We start from the raw sequence: 25,553 nt of genomic DNA, 5'->3' as shown, positions 1-25,553 counted from the left end.
TTCGAGCAAATGTGATGAAAAGCTAATTGTTGTCGTCCACGTATACGGAAAAAGAGGACGTGGGAAATTACTGACCCGTCTGTCTGTTGCCGGTAAAAGATGCCTGACAAATGTCTATCCAGATAGAAAATCGTACGATTAGAAATCCTGAGCTCTGAGGGCACCAAGAATAATAGAATAGGATAGAATAGACTTTTTTTTCTTCGTGAACGCACAAACAGTCAATAGATATACATAAAAGAGAACATAGTGAGAATAAAGTGTCACAAAATGGCCTCATCTCAACATGTTGCTGGTGACTTCCAGCGCTGATCTTCCGATGAGATCATGAAGTGAGAAATAATCACGAAACGTAACGGACAAAAGGAAAGAAACATAAAATAAACTACTAATAGCTTGTATACATACCTCTTTCCGTCCAAGGTGTAGTTATAGTGCATTTTGGCCCTCGCTCTGACGGCGTGCGTCGCCTGTCGGTAGCTTCACTGATGATGCCCTTAGTAATTGCCTCGTAGGCTGCATAGTGTCCCGTGTCGAACATCTTATATCGTCTTTTGTTACAATATCAACACTTTTGATTACATACCTCCTCGCCGTCAGAGAAAGTGTAGTTATAGTGCATTTTGGCCCTCGCTCTGACGGCGTCCGCGAACTCGTCGAAACGATCACCCGTCGGTAACTTCAATGACACACGTAGTAATGCTTCGTAGGCGGCGCGCGCGGCAGCGTCGCGGTCGTCTCCCGCTGCCCAGCCCGTTTCGTCCCAGTAGCCACCCTGAGACAAACAAACGTATGAAAATTAAAACGTTAACTTTGACCGCCTAAGACGTCAACTAACGCGCGCGGCTACAGCTTCGTGCAGTTCGACAAGGGTCACGATGACGCACCGTAGGCGGAGAGGCTTTCAAAGGGTTCAATATGATGACTCCGATATTATGATGCCGAAGACCACAGTAATTTACACATTTGAAAAATGTGATAAAATCCTATCATGTAAACGGATTTAATAGGCAAATCATATGTGCATGGCATTTGGTCCTCAAAAATGAGGGAGAAGAAATATTGGAGGAGTTCGAGCACAAATCAACTAATAAAAATTCAAACAGCCCACAAAAATAAATTTCGTCTCTCCACTGTTTTATTGTAAGTGTAGATTTCATTTCACCGAAAAGGGGTTAAGTAAAGATCACCGGAGTAAATTGCGTGCCTGAAAAATACTTGCTCATCGGCAAGAGGATTGAAACAAGTGAATGAATTTAAAACTCTATAGATACGAGTATACAATACATATTTCACCTAATACTTGCTCAATTTTTTCGGTCTTTGTAGTCTAACAAAGACATTTAAAGCTGAAATTACTTTAAATCAAGTTACTCGTAAATTGTGATAAAAAGATAGACCTATAACTCGAATTACGAAAATTTGTGAAAAGCCGGTAAGTGAAGTTCCTTTGTTTCACCACACCAAGGATTATCCAAACCGGTATTCGAATTTTAAACACCTCGGTTAGGTCTGAGTTTTACGAGTCAAAGCTACAAGATATACAATTAAGTAAGTAGGTAAGTAATAAACACTTTACTGTATAAAACAAGGATAGTATAGGTAAAAAAACTTAAGTAAGTCACCTGTTGTATGTAGTTGTGATGTGTTCGAATAGACAATACATGTTTAAAAGACACACACAAACAAAACAAATGTATATTCGAACACATCACAACTACATACAACAGGTGACTTACTTAAGTTTTTTACCTATACTTGTCGTAAATAACAGCTGATATAGAATTGAAAGTACGAAGGTGAACTTATACGACTAACCTCAAAAAATAATTTATACCTATACCCAAAGACTATGAATAATAGGTACATACATAATGAAAATACATATTATAACCGTACACACCTTCTGAATCTTCTGATTAACGCTTCGTTTGAGAGCCCTAGTTTTTACAAGCTTTTATTTAACTAGCAGTAATATGTTACTCTTCGAAGGCCGCAAAAATATGTGAAACGCTCTTGGCACTACAAATAAGATCACGTCAGATATTTTTGCGGCCTTCTTTGTGTAACATATTATTGCAGGTGACTGTAATACCACAAAGGATTTATTACGCTTTCCAGAGCTTGGCAGAGTGCACAGTGAACGATTTGTTTGAAGTTTACAGGATTACTCCTAGTCAGGCTTACACCGGTGATATTGATGCGATTGACATGCGCTTAACTGTACCCATTGACACTCGTAAAATTGTAAGTAGGTAGTTGCTTTTTAAAATGGAGTCATATTAATATATTATTATTTTCATTATGTACTTGAAACGCATATTGCCCGCAACAATATAATTATCAGTACGAGTGAGGTGCATCGCGAATGTTGTATGGTTTTTTCGAGTTTGTTCTATGTTTTTTGAAAATGTATACAATAATCACATGTACCAGGAAGATAAGCTTTCCATTCCCCCTAATCGCACCGGTTTCCTGACCAACTCCTATACCGTTAAGGCGATACGCCTGTGGAACGACCTGAATATCAGAAAAGCTCAAAGTAAATTCACTTTCAAGCGTATGCTGCGCAAGCATTTATCTGTCCAATTAATTAATGTTTATTTATGTAATGTTCCACTGTAGACATGTATAATGTATACTGTGCGATTTCGGGGTCGTGATCCCCAATGACAAAAATGTATTGAGATGGTCATACTGATCAAGGTTTCCCATGGGACCGATATGAAAATTGTGAAAAAATATACTCTAGTGCCCATACATTTCGTCTATTTGGGGCCCTCAAGGGAATACAAACCTAAGAAACGTCTCTTTTTGACCCAGTGGTTGACTGGTAGAGAATGCCCTAAGGCATTAAGTTCACCATTTGTACTTATTATTTTATATGCAATAAAGTATAACTAAATAAACTCCTGAGGCCACCTCGAATTTCCTCCTACCGTTATATATCTAATCTAATCACCTCCCAGACATTCGAACAACAAACACAGGACTCCAAGATGCAGGCTCGCATTAATTCACCGACTTGCAAGGTCTTACGTTAATCTGTGTGACCTAGGCTTTATGCAACCCCGATTCCCTATCTAAACCCAGCCTTATTACTATAGGAACAAGTGCGAAAGTTGCTTGGTATCTAGCGAATGGTGTCGGTACGGATTGCAAGACAATTAATCTAAAAACAAACAAGATTGAGGCTACACAGTCCTAGGGACGGATAATGGTAACGAACTTAAGAGGCAAGTATACACGTGACCGTCTTTGCAAAACGAGAAAACGTTTTTCCACCTCTAAATATTTTCCATTCTCCATTATTTTTAGGGTTCCGTAGTCAACTAGGAACCCTTATAGTTTCGCCATGCCCATCTGTCTATCCAAGGCTTTGCTGCGTGGTCTTTAATGCTAGAAAGCTGCAATTTATCATGGATATATAAATCAATAAAGCCGACAAAGTTGAACAATAAAATCTAAAACTTTAATTTTTTTTAGGGTACCTCCCCTACACGTAAAGAGGGGATGTTTTTTTTTTGCATCAATCCTACAGTGTGGGGTATTGTTGGAAAGGTCCCTCCCCTCCCCCTACCCCTCTAACTTTTGAACCATAGGTCCAAAAATATGAAAAAAATCATATAAGTAGAGCTTAAGAAAGACATTAAATGAAAACTATAGCGGACATTATCAATTTAGCTGTTTTTGAGTTATCGCAAAAGTCTCCCCTTCATAGTTAAAAGACGTACATCCACAGTTAAACGTTATTACGACATTATTTATTTATTTATTTATTTATTTATTTAATTTAACTAAAACAGTTTCGTTGGCTGTATGAGTAATGCCGTTAACTATTGGCAGTTTTAGAACGAAAGAGTAAAAAATTAAAAAGTAAGAGGCAATCCCGCTAATTTTATATTCATATTCATATTTGTTTATTGCGCTCATGTAGAATGCATTATGTCTAGGGCTTATTGATATACTTTACTTTTTCATGGTTTAATGAACAAAATCATTTTAAAATTACTGCGTTTGCTAAAATATGTGTTTTTTTTTTCATATATATAGCAATCTAAATGTTTTTGACTATCGGATATTTATCTTTAGACATGCAAAGTCTCCGATTGCAAGTTAGTCCAAAAGGAACCCGACACTGAGCATGGCCCGACATGCTCTTGGCCGGTTGTATTTAGTATGTTATTGACACAATGAACAACTAGGTTTATATGTTTTCCTTTTTTTCAAAATTAGCAAAACAATTAAGCAAAATATTTGTTTTAAACCTATAAACCTAGAATATTATGCTGAAGCGATCGACATCAAAATCAAAGATTTGTTATGATTTAGTTAGTGGAAAACGTTTTCTCCCGAAATGGAATTTCATAGAAAAATTACCGTTAGGTCGTTTTGAAAAGCTTTTCTTCCCTCTTAAGTCTAACCACTCTCCAATGTACAGTTGGCATAAAAAGTAACCTAATGTATGGCTACAAAATATAATTTAAACATACAGTCAGCATCAAAAGTAGCGGATCAAATAACGCTTCATAAGTATCTACCATTCTGTAACAGCTTAACAAAAAGTGATGTCTTTAATATAGAACACCTACAACTGTAAAAGATAAACTTTTGAACGCGAATTTTAGAAATTTATCTATATTTGGAAAAGTTATCCGGAATATCAGATACTTTTGGCGCGTTGTTTCATCCGCTACTTTTGATGCTGACTGTACAAACAAACAAAACCCATGACAATTATTTTACTGTGTACTCTGTCCAATTATGGAATTCCTTACCGTCTCCGACGGTGTTCATCGGTCGCATCGCTAACGGCGAATTTAAAAAAGTTGTGGCTTTCCGACGGAACTTAATAAAAAGATGTGTGCGGTTAGGTAGTTTGTGTAGGTATATATGTATTATATAGTGTAGAATATATTATAACTATACATGACTGTTTACATATTTGTTTTATTTGATATACCATACTATATATATTGTAGGTTATAGGTTTACCTATTTTTTAGGAAATTAAATATTTTCTTTTATGACATTGAGTACAGTTATGATGTCTACCGTTCTCCAATTTCTCCTCAATTGTTCAAAGGTTAACTGGAAGAGATCCCTGAGTGGGATCAGTTCGCCTTTGTACAAATGATGTGTGTTTTTCTGGTATTATGTTTCTTTTTGTACAATAAAATGCCTTACTATTACGAGTGCAAACAAAAAAGTACATATCACCTGAAATATCTCCACATCGAGAAAAGCCCAGTCGCCCCGTGTCATGCCCAGCGCGTGCGCGGCGAGCAAGAACTCGCGCACCAGCGGCCCGCGCACGCTCAGGATCACCACTACGAACAAAGAAAGAATTGTAATAATTATAATTTTAACATCACTTTTATTTTAAAAAAACTTACATCATATGGGAAACTAAAGCTCACATACTCGTACTCCGTTGGCTAGGCCATCTTGGAAGAATAGAAGGAGATCGGAATGTAAGAAAAGCGTACCTGGGTGCGTTGAGAAGATGTCAATCGTTAACGAACGAAACGCAACTGTCTCTGTCGCACTAATATGAAGAAAGTGACAACCTCGCTGCGCTACGGAGCGTGAACGATTAGCATCATGTCTACGCACTCTAGGCCGCCTAACAAAGGCCCATTTCTCGAATAGTATTGGTCTAATATTATTAGTGTGTTGCCATGGTTACCCCTACGATTTGAAAGTTCGTGGACTATTAATATTAGTCTAATAGGGAGTGTGCATGAACTGTAGGAGGCAGCACAGGAGCCGTCAGATTTTTGGCGCGAGGCGTAAATGTGATGTTTATTGTTCCGATATAGCCCACAAGATGGCAGAACCTACTATGCACAAGAAAACACGTGACGTGTAAATGTACATGTTTATGGTTCCGATTCAGGCCACAAGATGCCAGACCCTCAAACGCGCACGGTCCCTAATATATATATCATTCGAGAAATGGGCCCAAGAACGTCGTCCTGTCGGACGCCCCGGTATCGCTGATGGAGCGACATGGTGGAGTTGGATCGGCGTGAATTCCGAGTCAACATTAGGCGAGAAATAGCGCAGGATTGAGAGAAGTGGGATTGACTTGTGTCGGAGAATTTTGGGTCAAAAAGCTACATGGAGTCAAAAGTACTAAGAACCCTACGAATTCAGAATCTCCTACATTTAAAGTCACTTAAGTCTAAATAAAAGCGTGTAATAAAATTACATAACCTCATTTCCAATCTTGCGTCTGTCAGCCCGTCTATTAAGCAGAAACCACTGAACACAACATCCATTTATTTTCCCGCTTTGAACTTTAAACGCAGTGTTTCGAATTAAAAGCTCATGAGAATTATTATAGGTCAAAGAATTGGCCTAACGGTAAGAGCGTGCGACTTTCAGGCGGAGGTCGCGGGTTCAAACCCCGGCTCGTACCAATGAGTTTCGGAACTGTTGTACGAAATATCATTTGATATTTACCAGTCGCTTTTCGGTGAAGGAAAACATCGTGAGGAAACCGGACTAATCCCTATAAGGCCTAGTTTACCCTCTGGGTAGGAAGGTCAAATGGCAGTCGCTTTCGTAAAAAACAGTACGTACGCCAATTCTTGAGTTTAGTTGCCAAGTGGACCCCAGCCTCTTATGAGCCGTGGAAAAAAGCCGGGATAACGCGAGGAAGATGAGAATTATTATAGGGTAGAGAAATACGGACAAAATGACATGTACCTATGGACAAAATTACACAGTGGGCTTATTTCGAAATTGGGCGACTGTAGCGAGTTTATCGACACAGCAACAACTCACAGCCGCAATTTTTACCATTCTGCGAGGTGCCCAGCATCATTGGCTCAGTCGCATCAAAGTAATGAGTGTAAACGTTTTTGGTGCCCAAATAAGTTTATTTTATACAAGAGCTTCAGTTTTTCAGTTGTCTGAGTACCCACACCACAAGCCTTCTTGAGCTTACCGTGGGACTTAGACATTTGTGTAAAAATATCCCTATAATATATATATATATATTTATATTTATTATTATTTATTTATTGTTTTCATGAGTAATATACGTAGTAATTTGTGGTTATTTTGACTGAATCCAATGATATTAATTTTGATGCGGTCTGGAGTGTCTGTACCTACAACCGCCAGAAATCGTTAATTTACTTTATATTATAAATATATCTTTTGACGACCTGTCTGGCCTAGTAGGTAGTGACCCTGCCTATGAAGCCAATGGTCCCGGGTTCAAATCCTGGTAAGGGCATTTATTCGTGTGATGAGCATGGATATAAGTTCCTGAGTCATGGATGTTTATAAATATGTATATATTATATATATCGTTGTCTAAGTACCCGCAACACAAGCCTTTTTGAGCTTACCGTGGGACTTAAGGTGACAGTCCATTTCTGACCGCAGCTGCACTACTGCTCCGACATTACTGCAGCGGCCTGATCGTGTCGGTGTTATTGTCAATTTCCATAGTAAAATCAATGACGGTACCGACTGCACGTAATATGGTAATTTTAACGTATTTCCGACCGCAGCTGCACTACTGCTCCGACATTACTGCAGCGGCCTGAATACGTCAGTGTTATTGTCAAATTCCATAGTAAAATGATGACAAGACCGACTGCACGTAGCATGGTGATTTTTAGTGTTTGGTGTACATACGACCGCAACCAAAGAGCATATAATCACTACGTTTTAAGAGACGGGACTTCCATACTAGCGAGTGGACTCGGTTTGTTTTGCAAATCATTACCAAAATCTACGACAAAGAACTGTCAAGGAACCATAATACCAACATAACCGATTTAAATAGTGTAGTACGCTACACGCTTGCGATTCTTATCGATATCGATAAAATGGGGAGGGTTGAAACATAGGCTCCTGTCTACAAATTTTGTACTCGAAATCAGGTTAGCATCGAGTCCACATTTAAGTTGTATGTTATATAGTGGATAGTTCTTTGAGTGGACTAATATCTGGTCGGGCTTAATGTGGACCCGAATTATTATAATACAGTTTTTAAGTCGTGTTTTATTTTTTATTTAAAGCTTTATTTTCAAAATGTTCTGCACATACATGTTTCAATAAATGTTTCTTTTCTATGGAAAGATGTATCGTCAGGTCTTCGTTCGCAACAAATTTGACCCACTGCCTGCATCTGAAAACATACAGCCTTGGACAAACATGACTTTATCTACAGTTTATATTCCAAGTATTTGCTAATGAGATGATCAACTGATTATTTAGCGCTAATATGCATCTATAAATCATATTTTTCAGCATCCAGTTATCAACAACCCATATGTTAAGATATGTCAAATAATGACCATTAACGCTTAGATGATAGATAATTTTCCACTGAAAATCTTCGACGAATTAATTTTGTGTCATTTTGCATGCAAGTTCTCAGGAAATTTCACATATTTTATTCAATTACTTACACTGATATACAAATAAACATACAATTATCGATAGTTTTAGTACATCCCTAGTTCACAACTAAAAATAATATAAAATATCAAATTTTCGATGTGTTTAAAGCGTGCTGTACCAAAATAAGGTCAAAAGTATCTAAAGCAATACGTACCGGTCTTTATCCAAGGGAAATTTCGCCATAAAATCCCTTTTTTCGTGATTTTCTCGAGTGGCTCGCTTGCCACATATTTCACACTTAGTAAACCATTTTCTCGGTGGCATTATAACAAAGTCGCTCTTTACTCTAATCACGGTTCACTATTTTCGATATTTTCACTAAATAATAAAGAAATTGCACGAAATACCCGAACAAAATATTGAAGCCTTCATAACAAACAAAACAATTAGGCTGACAGTTGACTTGATGTAAACTTGACACTGACAACAAATAGCACTGACGTTTTATTTTTCTTCGTTGGCAAAGATTTGCGAAACAAGTTCCATACAAAACTTATATTGTTCCTAGTTGCGTCAGCCTGACCGCAACTGCAAACCGCACGTCAAATCTTTACAGAAATGTCTTTGGTCACAGATATTAGTAGCTCTAAGCAAAGAGGATATAACCACTACAATATAAGGAGTTTATTACACCCGTGGATAAACAACCCCGATAGTTTCTGTGTTTCGTGTAAGTCCTCTGTATCTTGGCGTTGCTCTTATTGTTTTTGTTTAATGTTTCCTGATAAATTCATTAAATAAACAGTTCTTTCCTTTTTTCGTAGTTTTCCGAGAATAAGCTCGAAAGGGCAAGAACGATAGAGAGCCAAATATACAATTTTCAAATTAAGATTTTCATGGTAGGCAATAAGTAGATAGTAGCTATGTATGTATGTATATATAAATTATTTACAAACTAATAATAGTGAAAAAACTGGAAAACTAGTTCGCCTTTGTATTAATGATGAGTGTTTTTTTCCTGTTTTGTGTTCATTTTTGTACAATAAAAAGTTTTACTACTACTACTACTAAATTACAGGACGCACTTATGTGTTAGAATAAGATCGATGTAGGTATGCTAACCATTATCGTACAATCATGTACACATAGCATAAAAATGTAACAACATAATATTTCTATGGTGATTCTAATACTGAACGGAGTGGTCGTATGCAATTTCCTCTCTCTTTCCTCTTTCTCTCTTTTTCCAAATTTTGACTGAGAAAATGTTTCGAATGAAATAGCTTACTCTGTATCCTCTATATTTGTGTTAGGATACTACGAAACCACAGTAGATTACATTTTTTAGTGGCAACAATGGTCGCGCACTGTGCGGCTTAAGAGGAATTTCCTCCCGCGGGCGCTCCGGCTTTAGTATGAGCTCCCTGCCGAGGTTTTTCTGAAGGTCTATAGTAGGGGTTCTTGAAAAAAGAAGTGTACAGGTTTGTAAAGGGTCGGCAACGCGCATGTATCACTTCTAGAGTTGGAGGCGTGCTTAGGAGTTTCAGTGACGCTTATATTTAACAGGATTAATTACTGAATTCTCGCTGACAGTACCGTGGCACAGTGAATTTGGCGTGATAAAATGTGAAAGTGTCGTAATATCATATTATATACACCGTGGGTTAGTAAAATCCGACAGATCTTAACCACGCATTCCTGAGGATCAAAAAATGTTTAGTAAAATTCGGAAAAAAAATGTTCTGTTTTTTTTTTAGCCGATTTAAAAGCCATTTTCTGCACACAGCACGTTATTTCTTTCTACATCTTGGCGATAAAAAAACATTACAACGAAGAAGTAAAGTTTTCATAATTCATCTATAGATCAAAATTGCGAGTGTTCTTTTTAGTTGAGTAATGTTTGTCAGAAGGTATGACTAAACCAAGTCACATAGAGGCAGCGCCGCAGCGATAAAAGCCGTTTTTCACAAAGTTATAGCAGAAACAAATTTTCGCATGAATTGCCATTATCTCTGAAAGAAGACCGATTACAGAAAATTTGTATGATATTTTAGCCTCTAAATGCGATTAAGAATACAACTTTAAAACTATCAGGTTTTACCAGCCCACGGTGTATAATATCGTGACACTTTCTCACTTTGTCATTTCAAAGCCATTTCTGAGATAAAAGAAGCAATAATTCAGTTGTATTACCTAGAAATACAAAAGGCGTTGTTGTTTAACACCTCATGGTAGCATATGGATACTCAAACGTAAGAAAAATTACAAAATTGAACCACAAGAGAAGCGACAGCGGTTTTAAAATAAAATTGTATTGACAGTTGCGGGGACTTCAAGGCATGAGGGTTAAACAAACTTTGCTACAGAGCGCAACACGAATTTATTTTATCACACCATCACGAGGAAAATATTTATTATTCCAATTAATTTATTAAATATTCTTTCTATCAGCCCCTTGGCTAACGTAAATAGCTTTCTTCATAAAGGATTTCTTGTCTCGCCCATCAAGTTTTATATGGTCTAGTCATAAACTGTATCTGCCACGACCACGAGTGCCGTCGCCCATGGACACCTGCAACACAAGAGCGATTATAAGATTTAAATTTGTGCTTTAGTTTGAAATAGGAAACTGGACAATGTAAGTGTAAATTGCGTAATTATAGCTCTTACAAATCAAATTTATTCGTTTATTCTTTACTTTTAGGTAACTAATGAAAGATTGGTTTAATATGAAAACTCAGAAAGATAAATCTGTAATATTTTGCTAACACTGAACGACTGCATTGGAGAATTTATTTTGTCGCATCGCCATCTCCGAAACCCACGAATCCCTTTGCAAAAATAAAGTAAACCCGGGATAAAAGAGCCTACCTAGCTTTTTGAGGGGACGTTTATCGCAGACTTCTACATCCAGGCGGTACTAGGCCACCAAAAACGTGCAGACACCGCCGGCTGGATTTGGCTGCATCACGTGATGCAAGTGGATCAAGTGCGCATACCGTATCCATCACGAGCAACATGAGTCCCGCTCTTGTCGGGTTGCTGTGTGCGGTGGTCACGCATTTAGTCAAGAGGATGGGGAAGATAATTTCAAAATGTTAACTTACCTTAAGTGAAGAAATATTTCTCCTCTGCATTCATTTAATTCGAGTAATTTGGTTGTATTTCTTCAATTTGAAGTTAAATTGTTATTCATTTAATCGGCAAACAAACGATCACCAACAATATCTGGTTTTTTAATAATATTGCGTAGCTGCCTTCGACTGAATGTGACTTTTGTAGAAAGGCAAACTGTTTTTCGTTTTCGTTTACCATGTAGCATTATCGTCACTTACTTCTTCTCGTAAAAATACAAATAAGTAAATTAGTAATTTTATTTATACGTCTGACAGTGACATTATTCATTGACTTTGACAATCAACTGACGAACGCTGCCGCGACTGCACGCCGCAAACAGCAGCAGTCGGCCGCTGCAGTAATGTCGCACCAGTAATGTCGCAACGGTAGTGCAGCTGCAGTTGGAAATGGACTGTCACCTTTAGTCAATTTGTGTAATAATGTTCTATAAAATTTATTTATTTGTATCTTAGCAAGAAGCCACGAAATCTTAGTATATCCAAAGTCGTAATAAAAGGGAAGCTATAATAATGTAAGGCAATTTATTTATAATAAATAACACTCGTACCAGGCTCTGGGACGTAGGGTAAGAAAGGTAAATAGAAATTCTTACACTTCACTTCCTTTCTTGATATAATAAACATACTTCAGACGGTGTTTCAGCCGTTCAGATATATATTTGCGAGCTTGTTACATACTAATACCGATATTCAATATTTCTTTGAACGTAAAGCAATTACTTAAACCCCTTAATGTGTAGGTCATACTGAGCGACTTTTACTATGAGAGCTTTAGCTGTTTCATACGTTTACTGGTCTGATGTTAAAATTATTCCCTATGAGACACCATTTTTTTTTCCGCGATTTTGGGGTTCGTTAATAGTAAAAGTTTTTTTTTATACTACGTCGGTGGCAAACAAGCATACGGCCCGCCTGATGTTAAGCAGTCTCCGTAGCCTATGTACGCCTGCAACTCTAGAGGAGTTACATGCGCGTTGCCGACCCTAAACCCCCACCCCACCTCGTTGAGCTCTGGTAACCTTACTCACCGGCAGGAACACAACACTATGAGTAGGGTCTAGTGTTATTTGGCTGCGGTTTTCTGTAAGGTGGAGGTACTTCCCCAGTTGGGCTCTGCTCTAGATCTAGAATGACATCCACTGGCTGTACCCTACCACACAAAGCGTGATGAGATTCACAATGCCCATACCTCTCTTGTGGACGTAGTTTAAGGACGTACCCGGGTCCAAAAGTTGCTCAGTATGACCTAAACGTTAACGGGTTTGAGTAATTGCTTTACATTCAAATACCATACTGTATACTTAAGAGCACAAAAACAAATCGCGTTTAAAAGAATTTCCATACAAAGAGTCCCGTTTTCATTGCGTTTGAGTGTGTATCGAAGTAGCGACTTTTCAGTGGCATTATGTCTTTAATGTTGTATTCTAGCGCGCAGATGGGTCTGTAAATACACATGATTACAATATTTTTAAAAGATTTCATGAAAGAATTAATTATTATTCATTATGAATCGTGTCATTCACGATGACTCGTGCCTTGAGTCTTATTGCCATGTTATTAAAGGTTAGATTTGACAAATCTGCGCGTCATCGTGGATGACACGAACTATACTTACATGAAAGAAAAACAAACAAAGAAAAAACAATTTTTTCCATTATTTTTAATGTGGCTTACATTGATGTCTTTGATGTTATTTGATCGGCTACACGCATAATTTCTTTTGATCACTTAAGAGGGATGAATAGCTTTGCGATCTTACTTACTACTTTTTCTATGAAATTCCATTTCGGAGGAAAATGCTTTCCACTGACTAAATCTTAACAAATCTTTTTGATTTTGATGTCGATCCCTTCAGCATAATTCATTCTAGGTTTATAGGCTTGTGGTCATCCATTAATTACATCACACGCTTAGGGGGAGGGGGGAGTCACAAACTTTGTAACGTCACTTTAACTTCATTAGTACCCGATTATTTAAATTTGTTAAAAAGTTTTTGGAACGATATACATTTTTATTCGCTGAATTTTCTTTCCTATTCGGTTTTGTGTTATAAATTCACTACATAGCATAAATACGTAATTTAATAAATACGTAGTGAAGGGGTAATCAATGGATTACCCCTTTCGCTTTAAAAAAAATGTATTGCAAATTTTGAAAAAAGGAAAACCTGTACACCTAGTTTTTCATTGTGTCAATAACATACAGAAAAATCATGGAGAATGGAAAATATTTAGAAGTGGAAAAACGTTTTCTCTTTTTGTATGGACAATCACGCGGCCGCGGTATTCTTCCCTCTTAAAAGCGAGCTAAAGTAAAATTGTGGTTTTTATATTAAATTTTACTTTATTAAAAAAAAAACTTGTTAAAAGGTAAAAACCCTCGCGACGGCCTTTATCTTCCATTCCAAGTCTTCGGCGCGCCATATCTTTTGTTTCCTTCTTTAATTTTCTGCCCCCCCCCGCTCTTATAACGGTTTTTACTGTATTCTAACAACCCAACAATCTCCAACTAAGTTCACTTTCCACTTTGGTCCTCAGCACTAAAGATGCACTTTACTTGTCTAGTGCAGAAATAAAGCAATACGTACAACGTTCGTCCAGAACTCACGTGGCCGATTCGGTTATAACAATTTGACAAGGTTTTTATTTAATTCTGCTATGACTACGAGTGGTGTTATGAGCATACCCCGGTTTGATGGTTGACGGGTGCAATTCAGTCTGACGTTTAAAAAAAAGTGCAAGCACAAGTGAAACTTACTATAAGTTGATGCCGATAAAACTAGCGGCTCTGTAAGCTGTAAACCTCACGATCATAGGTTAAAACTCAAATATTTTATGGCAGTTTGAAAATATACGAAAAACTGATTTTTTTAATGATCGAACCTACTCACAAAATTTCACTAGAATCGATTACACAATTAATCACTAGCACTGGTACGTTGTTCTCCGAAAAACCGGGCTATGGTTATCAGGCATCACACACGCACCAAATAAGTGATGCGAGCGAGATGCCTCATGAGACGACTTCTGGTTGCATGTCGGTGCTTTCTATGTATTTAACTATTTATAAATATTTATATTAAGTATATACTTATATATATCGTTGTGTAAGTACCCACAAGCCTTATATTGGCCTTACTGTAGGATTTAGTCAATTTGTGTAATAATGTCCTATAATATTTATTATTATTATTTCTTTAGTATGTAAAAATACGCAAATAAGTATAACGGCTTGGCACTGATTGACTAGCCAGTTATCTTCTCGCGGATTAGCAAAGTAATATTTTTGTTTCAATTAGTATGTATTTCCGAAAAGTAAAGCCTGATTCTATTCATTAATGCTAAACGTCTCTAGTTTTGTTATACGAGATTAGGCTTAAAAGATAACACCAAGCATCCAGACCATAAAATTTCAAAAAAAAGACAGACGGCAAAAACTAAATAAATAAATAACAAATAAATATTATAGGACATTATTACACAAATTGACTAAGACCCACAGTAAGCTCAATAAGGCTTGTGTTGAGGGTACTTAGACAACGGTATATATAATATATAAATATTTATAAATACTTAAATACATAGAATACACCCATGACTCAGGAACAAATATCCATGCTCATCACACAAATAAAGCCCTTACCAGGATTTGAACCCGGGACCATCGGCTTCATAGGCAGGGTCACTACCCACTAGGCCAGAGCGGTCGTCATAAAGGTGGCCCGATTTGAAAAATACTTCGACCAGCTAACCCCTTTGTTAATACAGAATCGGCTCCTTGCAGCACTCTTAATAAATCAACTTCGAACAAGTGCACTTGGCATTGGAACCGGCTGGAGACGCAAATAGCTTTCTACCAGCTTTGAAAGGCCAAGTACCTATACAAACTATAGTAAAAGGCATTGAAAAGAGCATTGTTTATTAGGGTGTTTCACTTTTGTATGGAGAAAAAAAAGTTGTGATATTTTTCCTGACTTCGCTCACCAATCGAGTCTCCCCACACTAAAAACTATCTATTTACATTTTCAGAAGAATCGAATAACGTTTAAAGTTTGCACAAATTGAAAAGGTAGAAGGAGAACCCCATGCATTGCGTGAAATTTAACTATATTCTAACGATACTAAAATCGAATGAAAAAAACTGAATTTTGCGTCTAAAACACGATAAAAGCACTTTTCCGTTGGAAACAGGTGGAAAAACTGAAAAATCTTAATTAGAACATTTATCGAGTAACTAAAACCCAAATTTACTACTCGTAATTTTAAAATTTCTTTATATGTGGAAGGTTCCGCATCTTACTACTCTCCGCTTTGATGGTAGCCGCTTAAACCATTTTCTACCCTCCGATGAAGAGTCGTTGGTTATTTGAGAAAATCTTTGTTTATATTGTGCAGCCTCTAAAAATTGACCGATTTAACTTTTTTTGGCTCCTAATAACGATAATTCGAGCGAAGTTAGATGAAAAGCGAAAATTCAGAAAAATTAAATGCCCTATTGTTTATAATTTGTAGAAACATTATTATGGGTCAAAAACATGCGAAGAAGCTAATGTCTTTTTAAAAGTTAACAATTAGGATACATTTCTTTAAGACATTCATCATACCAAATTTAAAAAAAATACAATATTTTTACAACCCTATAAGGATAAACGAAAATTTGGCTTTAAAGTATGTTTATGATGTTCACAGGAAAGTAGCATAACCTTAACTCATACTAAAAAAAAACATCTTGACCCTTAGGCTGCGTTTCCAGAGAGAGGATGCGTAACGAGGGATGTGTTTGTTAAAAAAAAAACTCCATTTGTTGAGGTGGTCTGTGACCCATTTTGTACTTTGTCACAATGACAATAGTATGAGGTCTCTAGCGACTTTCATGTTGTTTGTCACTGTGGTCACAAATTAAATCTTTCAACTGTACTAATATATCGAGTGAACTGAGAACTAAGGCAGGTAGCGAATACAGCCATCAAAAAGTCATAGTAAGGGTAGATTATGATTCCACGTTTGACGTATATTGGTAAAGCTAATTGCATTGTGTTTGTTCCATGTAATGAAGGCGTGTGTCTCATTAGCGTTGAAGAGCAATTACTTAGTAAATTCATACAAATATTATCGTCCACACTGTTTACTGACAATTCGTTAATTCGCAAGGGCAAAAGGTCCACCGCTGGTCAGTTAAGAAGTTGCAATTAGTAATTTTTGGAAATTTTATTTTTGTTACAAATGATTTTGACAAATATATTCCAATTCTAAGCAAGAGCTCGTATTTCAGTAACTGTATTATGACAGAAACACCGATGACGTAAAATAGTACGATTAATTAAAAGTAAAATAGTAGGAAGAAGAGAAAACAATAAAACACATTCTCCTAGACTGCAAAGAGTATACAGGACCAAATACACAACACAAAATGGTAACACTATTTGTTATATCACCCATAATTTATTGTATTTAGGGTGAAGCTAAATTATATTTGATTTAATGATATAAATATGTCAACTCTTGTGAAAAAGCGGCACTGTTAGTGCTCAAAGTATAAGTTACCGACTTTAAAATTTCAATAAGTGGAGGTTCTCAGTTCGTTTGTATGTTTTTTTAAATATTGGTTACGTCAGAACTCTGTCATACCCGTGGATTCCGGTATGGACTCTGTGCACACTAAAAGAGGCAGTTAGCAACCTGAAAACATTGCTAGGCTTCGTGGAGGAGCTGGGGTGGTTAGAGTAACGCTACCTCGTTTCACGCAAAATAGGCACAATGGTTGTCGACTCGCGGAAAATGCCCAGAAGCACTAACTAACTAGATACAGCTATACGGGATGTCGGCTCTTGCTTAAATGTAAATATCGTGCAACAGACTTTAAGTGAAAGTTGCAAATAGCACCCAGTTTCCCAAACTCTGAAAAAGGATTCATATTGATATAACTGAGAAGCGCTGGTGGCCTAGCCGTAAAAGCGTCCGACTTGCAATCCGGAGGTCGCGGGTTCAAACCCCAGCTCGTTCCAATGAGTTTTTCGGAACTTAATATATATGTACGAAATATCATTTCATATTTACTAGTCGCTTTTCGGTGAAGGAAAACATCGTGAGGAAACCGGACCAATCCCAACAAGGCCTAGTTTACCCTCTGGGTTGGAAGGTCAGATGGCAGTCGCTTTCGTTAAAACTAGTGCCGAAACGCCAAATCTTGGGATTAGTTGTCAAGCGGACCCCAGGCTGGAGCCGTGGCAAAATGCCGGGACAACGCGAGGAAGAAGAAGATATTTATATAACTGTTTCAATAACACTACACAAGATGTTACCTCTCGCATACATGCTAACATCTCGCAGCAGGGCTTCACAGAGCTCCCGCTGGCGCTCCTGCTCGTTGCCGTCCAGTTCTCGTACCGCCTTCAGCACACCTTCTTTGCGAAGACCCCATTCCAGGCTTTTACCTGTATAAAAGATAAACTTTTCTGTAAACGTTGTTGCAGCCTATGTTAATATTTCGAAGTGAGTTACCTATCTAAACAAATTGTTTTATTTTATTTTTTCTTTAGAGTATAGGTACTTTCTCTACCTGAATTTTGATATTAACTATGTACTACATACATGCGTTAAGCAGTTCGCCATTTGTACATTGTTGTATATATTTTGTGTAATAAAGTTTAAATAAATAAATAATCAAGACATGAAGATAACTAGACAGAAGTGAGCGCTCGCGCCGATCCAGTTGTAATACTAAGTCAGCACAATTGTGTATAAGCACTTAAGCACTACTTACCTCGGAATAAATGAGTCTAAGGGAGTTGGAAGGTACACCTCCAAAGGTACCTTTTACTCACACAGCCGCTGCCTGCCGCTAAACAGATATTTAAAATCGTAGAGAATGTGTCATAATCATAAATACTTACTCAATTTTCCTGGATAAAATATCCTCCTAAATAAATTTCGTTCTACGTCGAATAGGTAAACAACCCGTATACAATGGATTTGTAAGCCAAATCTACGAACGTACAATAAACTATTTACAAACTCATCCACAATATTACCAAAATCCCTAGACTAGACAGGAAAAGGACTAAATAAATCTAGATCTAACAAAAAGGCTTAGAGGACGCATTATCTCAAATCCCAATAAGCTTTATAATTCTCATTCGCGAGCGCGGGCGAAGTCGTAACCAAGGGACCTAACCAAAATGACAATGGTACAAAGGACAAACGCCAAACGAAAAAATGTATCGGGAAGACAAATGCTATGAAAAGTCACGTGATTATTTCCATAAGTAAGTACATAATTTAAGTTTCGAATGGAGTTTTCTATTAAAGATTGTAACAGACAGACAGACTCTCTTTAATATTAGAATGGATTTGGTTCATTGTTCCATATACATCTGGTCCCCCGTATCCTTACATAAAACAGAACTAATTGTCACCAAAAAATTTAACACAAAGATAAAAAGTCAGATAAGTTGAATACAAGCCATTGCGCAAAATAGTTACAGGTTGCTAGACCATTGTTTCAACCATGCCCATGGCCATAAAGCACCTTGGCTAATTGGAAGTCCTTAAACAGGCTCAGGTCCCAAGTTGGTCGGTGTAATCAAAACATGGTCAAATGGGGACTGCTCCGTAACCCCTCGACTCTAATGTACGACACAGCAACGCAAACCATGGCACACTTACTGGCGTACCCCGCACGCTCGCATCACTGCTCGGAGCTGGATGCGAGGGACGCGACAGCCAGGGCTATCATCACCGCTGCCCACTGGGCATCCATCGTATGAAAAAGCACCCTCGACACGAAAAGAAGAAGAATGAGCTCGGTACACGATGGGAATAACATCGATAAACCATTATAGTAAATAATAAACGTTTGTGCTTTCAGTACGGCTATTTCATTACATCGTTATTAGAAATACTGCTTTAGGTAATCTGTTATTACCCATACGCACAACGTGGCCACCCCACCTCAGCTGGTGCTTGATAATAAGCGCTTCGATACCAGGCATCTTGACGTGACAGAGGACTTCCGTGTTCGGTATCTTGTCTTGCCACTTTATGCGCAGAATTGAGCGAAGACAGCGTAGATGGAATGAATCTAGCCTTTTAATATCTGCTTTTAGGCTACAGGAGGCCACAAAGAAACAGACATACATACATAATGTACACTCGAAAAATATTACCCTCCTCCCTTTGGCAGACGATTAAAAATGGTTTTTAAATAACTATACTTACATGAAATCTAGTAGGTACTTTGCCAACCCATGTGAGGAAGTAATTTTTCCACTTTTATATTTATTCTAAACTTTATACACTATTTATGATCAATTGCTTCACAGTCTTTACACACGTTTTCTCTACATCCTTTGTTTCAATTTTATCCTCCGCTGCATTTGTATTACCTCGTATACTTATATAACGTTAATAGAAAACCGGACGCCTTCGGTTTATTGCAATTTCCTTACACTTACGCCATTTATGTTTCCAGGACACTACCGAAAGAGAAACTGAGGATTTATGAATTACATACGCCCGTTAACCGTGCCGTTAAGGCTAAGCCTGTAATCCCTGTATCTGTGACGTTCATAATGTTCATAATAGATATTATCAGGGGTCGGACAAAAAGTGCGGATGACGTAAAAATGACGTAATCTTGCACACAGCATGATGTTAGAGTTTGTTTTTAAACTTCCGTGTGACATGTAGTAACAAAGTAGTATTAATGAAGTAACAAAATAATCGTAAATAAATTCATGGAATTAATAATGCAGGTGGTAGGGTGATGTAGTGAATAAAATAAATTTCACGAAACTTGTTACCATAAGGTATAATTATTATTGCTTACCTTCGTTGGTATATCTTGATTACAGCAAGAGCAGTATACGTATTTGTCACGTACCTCCAAAAACGGAAAATTGCCACAATATTCAAGTAAAGATGACATTTTAGAGCGTTTTCTTATACATTAGTAAATATAAATTTTAGCTAAATATAATCGTGAAGATACAATAGCTAAACAATAACGAAGTCAATTTATTGTTCATCTGCTTGACAATGTGTCAGTCAAAAACGTACTTACTCATTTCAAGTGGCGATATCGTTTAATAAAGAGGTTGATAAATGATAATTGTTTATGAAAATCAAAAATACTATTTGAAATCATCCTATAAGTGGTTTGACGTCATCCGCACTTTTTGTACGACCCCTGCCGCTTACTCACGGTAAGTCAGAACAGATCCAGCTTGTCGAGCAGCAACACAACGTGCGTTCAGCTGAAGCGGTCGAACACACTGGTGTAGATGTAAGCCAGCCAGCATTGGCAGTATAACATCCAGGCCGGTCAACGCCGGGTGTATCAACTAGAGTGATATACATTACCGCTTACCCACGGTCAGTGAAAACAAGTCCGACTTGTCGAGCAGCAATGCAACGTGCGTCCAGCCGAAGCGGTCGAACACACTGGTGAAGACACGAGGCAGGCGACACTGGCAGTATGACATCCGGGTAAGGGTTGGATATTTGCCCTTGTCATTGAACAGGGTTTGAGGCTGCAACAAACATAGACATTAGCATAAAGCCATAACCAACACTAGTTCCGAATATAAAGGGGAAAGCGGTCCGTCCTCAGATTTGCTCCGTGATCGTTAGTGCTAGAAAGCTGCAATTTGGCACGAATAGATTAATCATGCATGACGACAGAATGGTAAAATTAAAAATGCAAAAAAAAATTTAGGGTACCTCCCATACAAAATGTTTTTTTTTGTGTTTCGACCCAATAGTGATATTGGTCACCCAATTGGATACGAGTATTGTGAAATAGGTCTTTCAAAACGAATAAGGGGTAAAAAATATGAATCCTCACCCCATCCCCTATAACTTTTGAACCATAGGCCCCATATATGAAAAAAATCTTGAATCAAAAACTTAATAAATACTTTCAATGAAATCTATAGCGAACATGATCGGTCTAGCCGTTTTTGAGTTACCTATTGCAAAAATCTTCTCTTCTTAGTAAAAATACGTGCAAAGCTCTGCGCAGACAGTATGCTAACTAGGAAATCCTACACTGAGCATGGCCCGACATGTTCTTGGCCGATTTTTTCCGTTTGAGGTAGGGAACCATAAAAACGCAGCTCCCGGAAGTAATCTTTTCGCAGAATGACCAGAAGTAATTTATTCGAGGAAATAGATCAAGAAAAAATATAAATTAGTATTTTCATCTGCGGGAAAGGAAATTAATGCACTGCGTTTTATATCACGAATTACTGATTGAAACAGTTCAACGCTATAATAAAATCAAAAATGCGAAGTTTAAACTAAAGTTTTTTTAGTTCAACTTACTTAGTTCTCTTACGCATGACTTTAAAAATTTCAGAATAGTAAAATACCCACGTATAATACCAATTTATATTTAATCTTTGGTCTGTAAAAAGACCCGAATAAACCTACTTAATTGTTGCCATATATTTTTAAACAATAATACCTGTCATAAAATTGGAAGATAGTCACAAAAATTGTGATATTTTTCACGAATTTTCTGGAGTTATGGCAAATTGCTATCAATTCATCATAAAAATGCACCGAATACTATATTCCCCACTTAGTAATATTAAAAATTACTCCAAAAAGCATAAGTTACAAGTGCAATCCATTACAGAAATACCGTTTTAAAGTCTCGACCCGTGTTAGCGAATGCCTAACTTTTTAATAAAAACCTTGATACGAGTACCTACAGATGTCAGTCATAAATCTTTGGAGCAATATCGCTCAGCTGAGAGAACTCCCATTATTTTCACGAACGCTTATCTAACTTAGCCATGTTATTGAAAAAAGTATTTTAGATCGACATCTTAAAGCTTTTTATCCAATACAATCGTAAAGGGGTATATTAGATGGGGTAGACAAGCCGAAATTCGGAGCGAGAATTTCGTTTACTCGTGGCTAGGCTTCTATCTTCATGTCAACGTCGTATTTTACATAATAAAAGAGATTTGAATAACTTTTAAAGTAGACGCTAAATAAAAGTAAATTATTATTTAGGTATGAGACGGACAATCACATGGCAAAACTGAAAGATTTATTACTTCGTAACCTTAAAGAAGCGTTATGGCTAAACCGAAAATGGCAGGTTAACTTTATTCGTTATAGGACTTTACTCGTAAGCACATGCCTACATTTATAAGAGAAAACCATAGACATACAATATAACGAGAAAACAGAAAACCACAGATAAAAAAAAACAAAGTATCAGAAAATGGGCCATCTCAATGTGACGCAGCCTGAATAGAATAGAAGAAATTTATTCAGAAAACGCTTAAATTTAGGTAGTACATGAGACTACAGAACCAATTTATTATTAAGCGTCACTGAAAAGCTCTCCACTCAGCTTAAGTTTAGGTAGTTATTTTGTAGAGTTTGTGTGGAACGAGATGAGTCGTGGTATATATGGGAACTAATACACTCTAAGACTCTTTCCGCACAGGCTCTGCTCGATAAACTCAATAAAGCTATAAAAAGTTTAGTATCTATTTAATACCATCCATTTGGGAGTTCAAGCTACTTTAGTTGTCAATACGAACGGTCTGAAATGTCCAATGTAAACCTTCTACAATTAAAGTCCATAACTATACACAGTCGGCCCCACAAGTCGGTTAGTTTCGCTGACTAACCTTGGTTCCCGTCTTCAAGTTCCTCAGACGATGCATGCGGCTCAGGACCCCGACTGGCGCGGCCAGCTCGCCCTCCGACGGTGGCTGGAACAATACACCTGATTAGTCTTCAATGATCAAACCAATGTATTTAACAACACAACCGGTTGAAATGGAACAATGGTAGAACATGGTAGATTGAGACAAAAGTTTTCACACGAGTTCCCGTTGATCGAATGGAAATCATGATCAAATCCAAGACATACTCTTACATCTAATATACTTCTGGACTAGTTATCAGGTAAAAATAAAGTTTTCTAGAGTAGTCAATTAATAGTACAGTAGAACCCACTTATGATGACATCGAAGGGGAGTAACAAACACGTCATACTAAGTGGAGGTCATATAAAACATAGTGGTTTTTTTTTCCCAAATTATCACCTTGTCACTGAGAATCAAAACTGAAACAACTCACGCGCCACGCCCGCACCAAACGTCTTCGCAGGGAAAGACGTGGGGATGGCCACGGAACCCAGCGAATGTGTCAGTACAAGCGGACATCATTTCATGAGAATTGGATTTATTAGGTCATAGTAAGCAATTTGCCACTATAAGCAAAGTCATCTTATCCGACTTTGTCAGAAAGATTTTTATATAAAAACCAAACTTCGCACAGTAATTACGTAATTGTAAGCGTTTAGTCAGTATAAAAGGAGTCATAATAAACGGATTCCATTCCAAACTTCTTTTTTAGTGACAATATTACACGTCTAAAGTGGCAATACTGGTCAAAAAACCCCTCCACAAACATTATTATTGCCGGTTTACCCTATAAACTTGTAACGTGTAGTTTTATAAAATGGAGTTTTTAAAAAGTCGTGTCGAATATACGAGTAAGCCGACCGAAGTAAGGGCGAAGTCCTATAATACGATGCCTGGATGAAATAAAAATGTAATATATGAGAAGCTAATCGTATAAAACAGCATAATGCTCTCGAGTAACATGAGATGCATTTTTCATTTCATAACATAGGTATGATAATACTATTACTTATTCTATGACAGAGGTTAGTGACCTGCAAAGTGGCTTTGTTTGACTAAAACAAGAGCGTAACTTAAGCCATTGTTTAAAAATAAAACAAGTGGGTGCAACAAAAAAATCACAAATTTCTGATGAAATATGAACAAAGAATAGGTAGACACATCTAAGTATATAAAAATTGCTTAAAATAATATTGAGCATATTAATAATATTCTCAAGAGACAAACGGCCCGATTCGAAGAATGAGATACGGTAACGATAAGTTCTGGTTTAGATAAGTTCTCATTTAGATATCGTTTGTATGTCGTATAATTGACAGAAGCAGCTCGAGTCGGGCAACCAATGCTAATTTGACGTTAGAAATATCGTAGATAGATAGATATTATTGGGATCACAGCGAAATCGAAATAAACGTCAATTTTGACATGTCGTTTAGTTATCGATCTTTTAAAGATCTTTCCAAGATTTTAAATGTGTAAAGTAGGTGTAAAGAACTGTTAATTTGGCATTTCAAATTCCTATATTTAAACGTATTATATTATTTATTTTCAAATTATAAAGTTTAGTTTAGGCTAGTGAACACTACTAAAAATAAATGTTACTTAATAAAAATAAATCCAGGCCCGATTTTTAAATATATCATGCTTTGCCAGATTGACTGAATAGAAAATGCTTGTAACATATTCTTGTATTTCTTTTGTGCAATAAAGCTGAAGAAATAAACCAATTAGATGCACTTGGGTGCACTTTGCCTTTTGTCCTCCACCCTCTCTCATATTGCATTTTTTCAGTAAATGGTTATGCAAACTGGCGCCATTTTAGACGTTTTTACCATTTAAATAATTCCAATTTTCCTTTTCCAGTGTAAATAGTTAACGAAAAGGTTAATTTTATTGTTGTAATCTCAGCGCTTTCTATCCAACAATGTATTTACATACACAATGTGGCGTCACAGTTATGGAAGCGTCGGTAATCGCAACATCAATTCTGTGATCAACCATTCGATTGACATTCAATCGTAACGGATTTTCATATAATATTATAGGACATTATTACACAAATTGACTAAGTCCCAAAGTAAGCTCAATAAGGCTTGTGTTGAGGGTACTTAAACAACGATATATATAATGTATAAATATTTATAAATACTTAAATACATAGAAAACACCCATGACTCAGGAACAAATATCCATGATCATCACACGAATAAATGCCCTTACCAGGATTTGAACCCGGGACCATCGGCGTCGTAGGCAGGGTCACTACCCACTAGGCCAGACCGGTCGTCATATCACAGTGATATGAATCAAACAAATTGGGATAATAATGTCATGTCACTATTGGCTGTTATCGCGATAGTGACACAGGCACTAGCCTG

The 25,553-nt window shown here is 37.1% G+C and overlaps 1 protein-coding gene across 1 annotated transcript; it reads right to left on the bottom strand.

Moving 5' to 3' along the window:
• Nucleotides 1-243: 243 nt before the first annotated feature.
• LOC133527909 (atrial natriuretic peptide receptor 3-like) lies at nucleotides 244-24,992 on the bottom strand. Its single transcript, XM_061865104.1, has 6 exons — nucleotides 24,984-24,992; nucleotides 23,155-23,238; nucleotides 20,871-21,033; nucleotides 17,806-17,937; nucleotides 5,221-5,330; nucleotides 244-775 (listed from the first exon to the last, which is right to left on the bottom strand). Exons 1-6 carry the CDS (start codon nucleotides 24,990-24,992, stop codon nucleotides 566-568), a joined length of 708 nt encoding a protein of 235 aa, XP_061721088.1. The 3' UTR covers nucleotides 244-565.
• Nucleotides 24,993-25,553: the final 561 nt, after the last annotated feature.

Source organism: Cydia pomonella, chromosome 18, assembly GCF_033807575.1.
Source record: "Cydia pomonella isolate Wapato2018A chromosome 18, ilCydPomo1, whole genome shotgun sequence".
NCBI classification, from domain to species: Eukaryota; Metazoa; Arthropoda; class Insecta; order Lepidoptera; family Tortricidae; genus Cydia; species Cydia pomonella.
The sequence above is the reverse complement of the archived record's forward strand: the minus strand, read 5'-3'. Positions and strand labels throughout refer to the sequence as shown.

Bases quoted from the DNA above. Each gene is read 5' to 3' on its own strand.
- LOC133527909 (XM_061865104.1), bottom strand. The intron at 21,034-23,154 runs GTTAGTCAGCGA...TGTTTGTTGCAG, and splicing joins ACTTGAAGACGGGAACCAAG to CCTCAAACCCTGTTCAATGA. The intron at 776-5,220 runs GTGATATGTACT...TGTTTGTCTCAG, and splicing joins TCGATGTGGAGATATTTCAG to GGTGGCTACTGGGACGAAAC.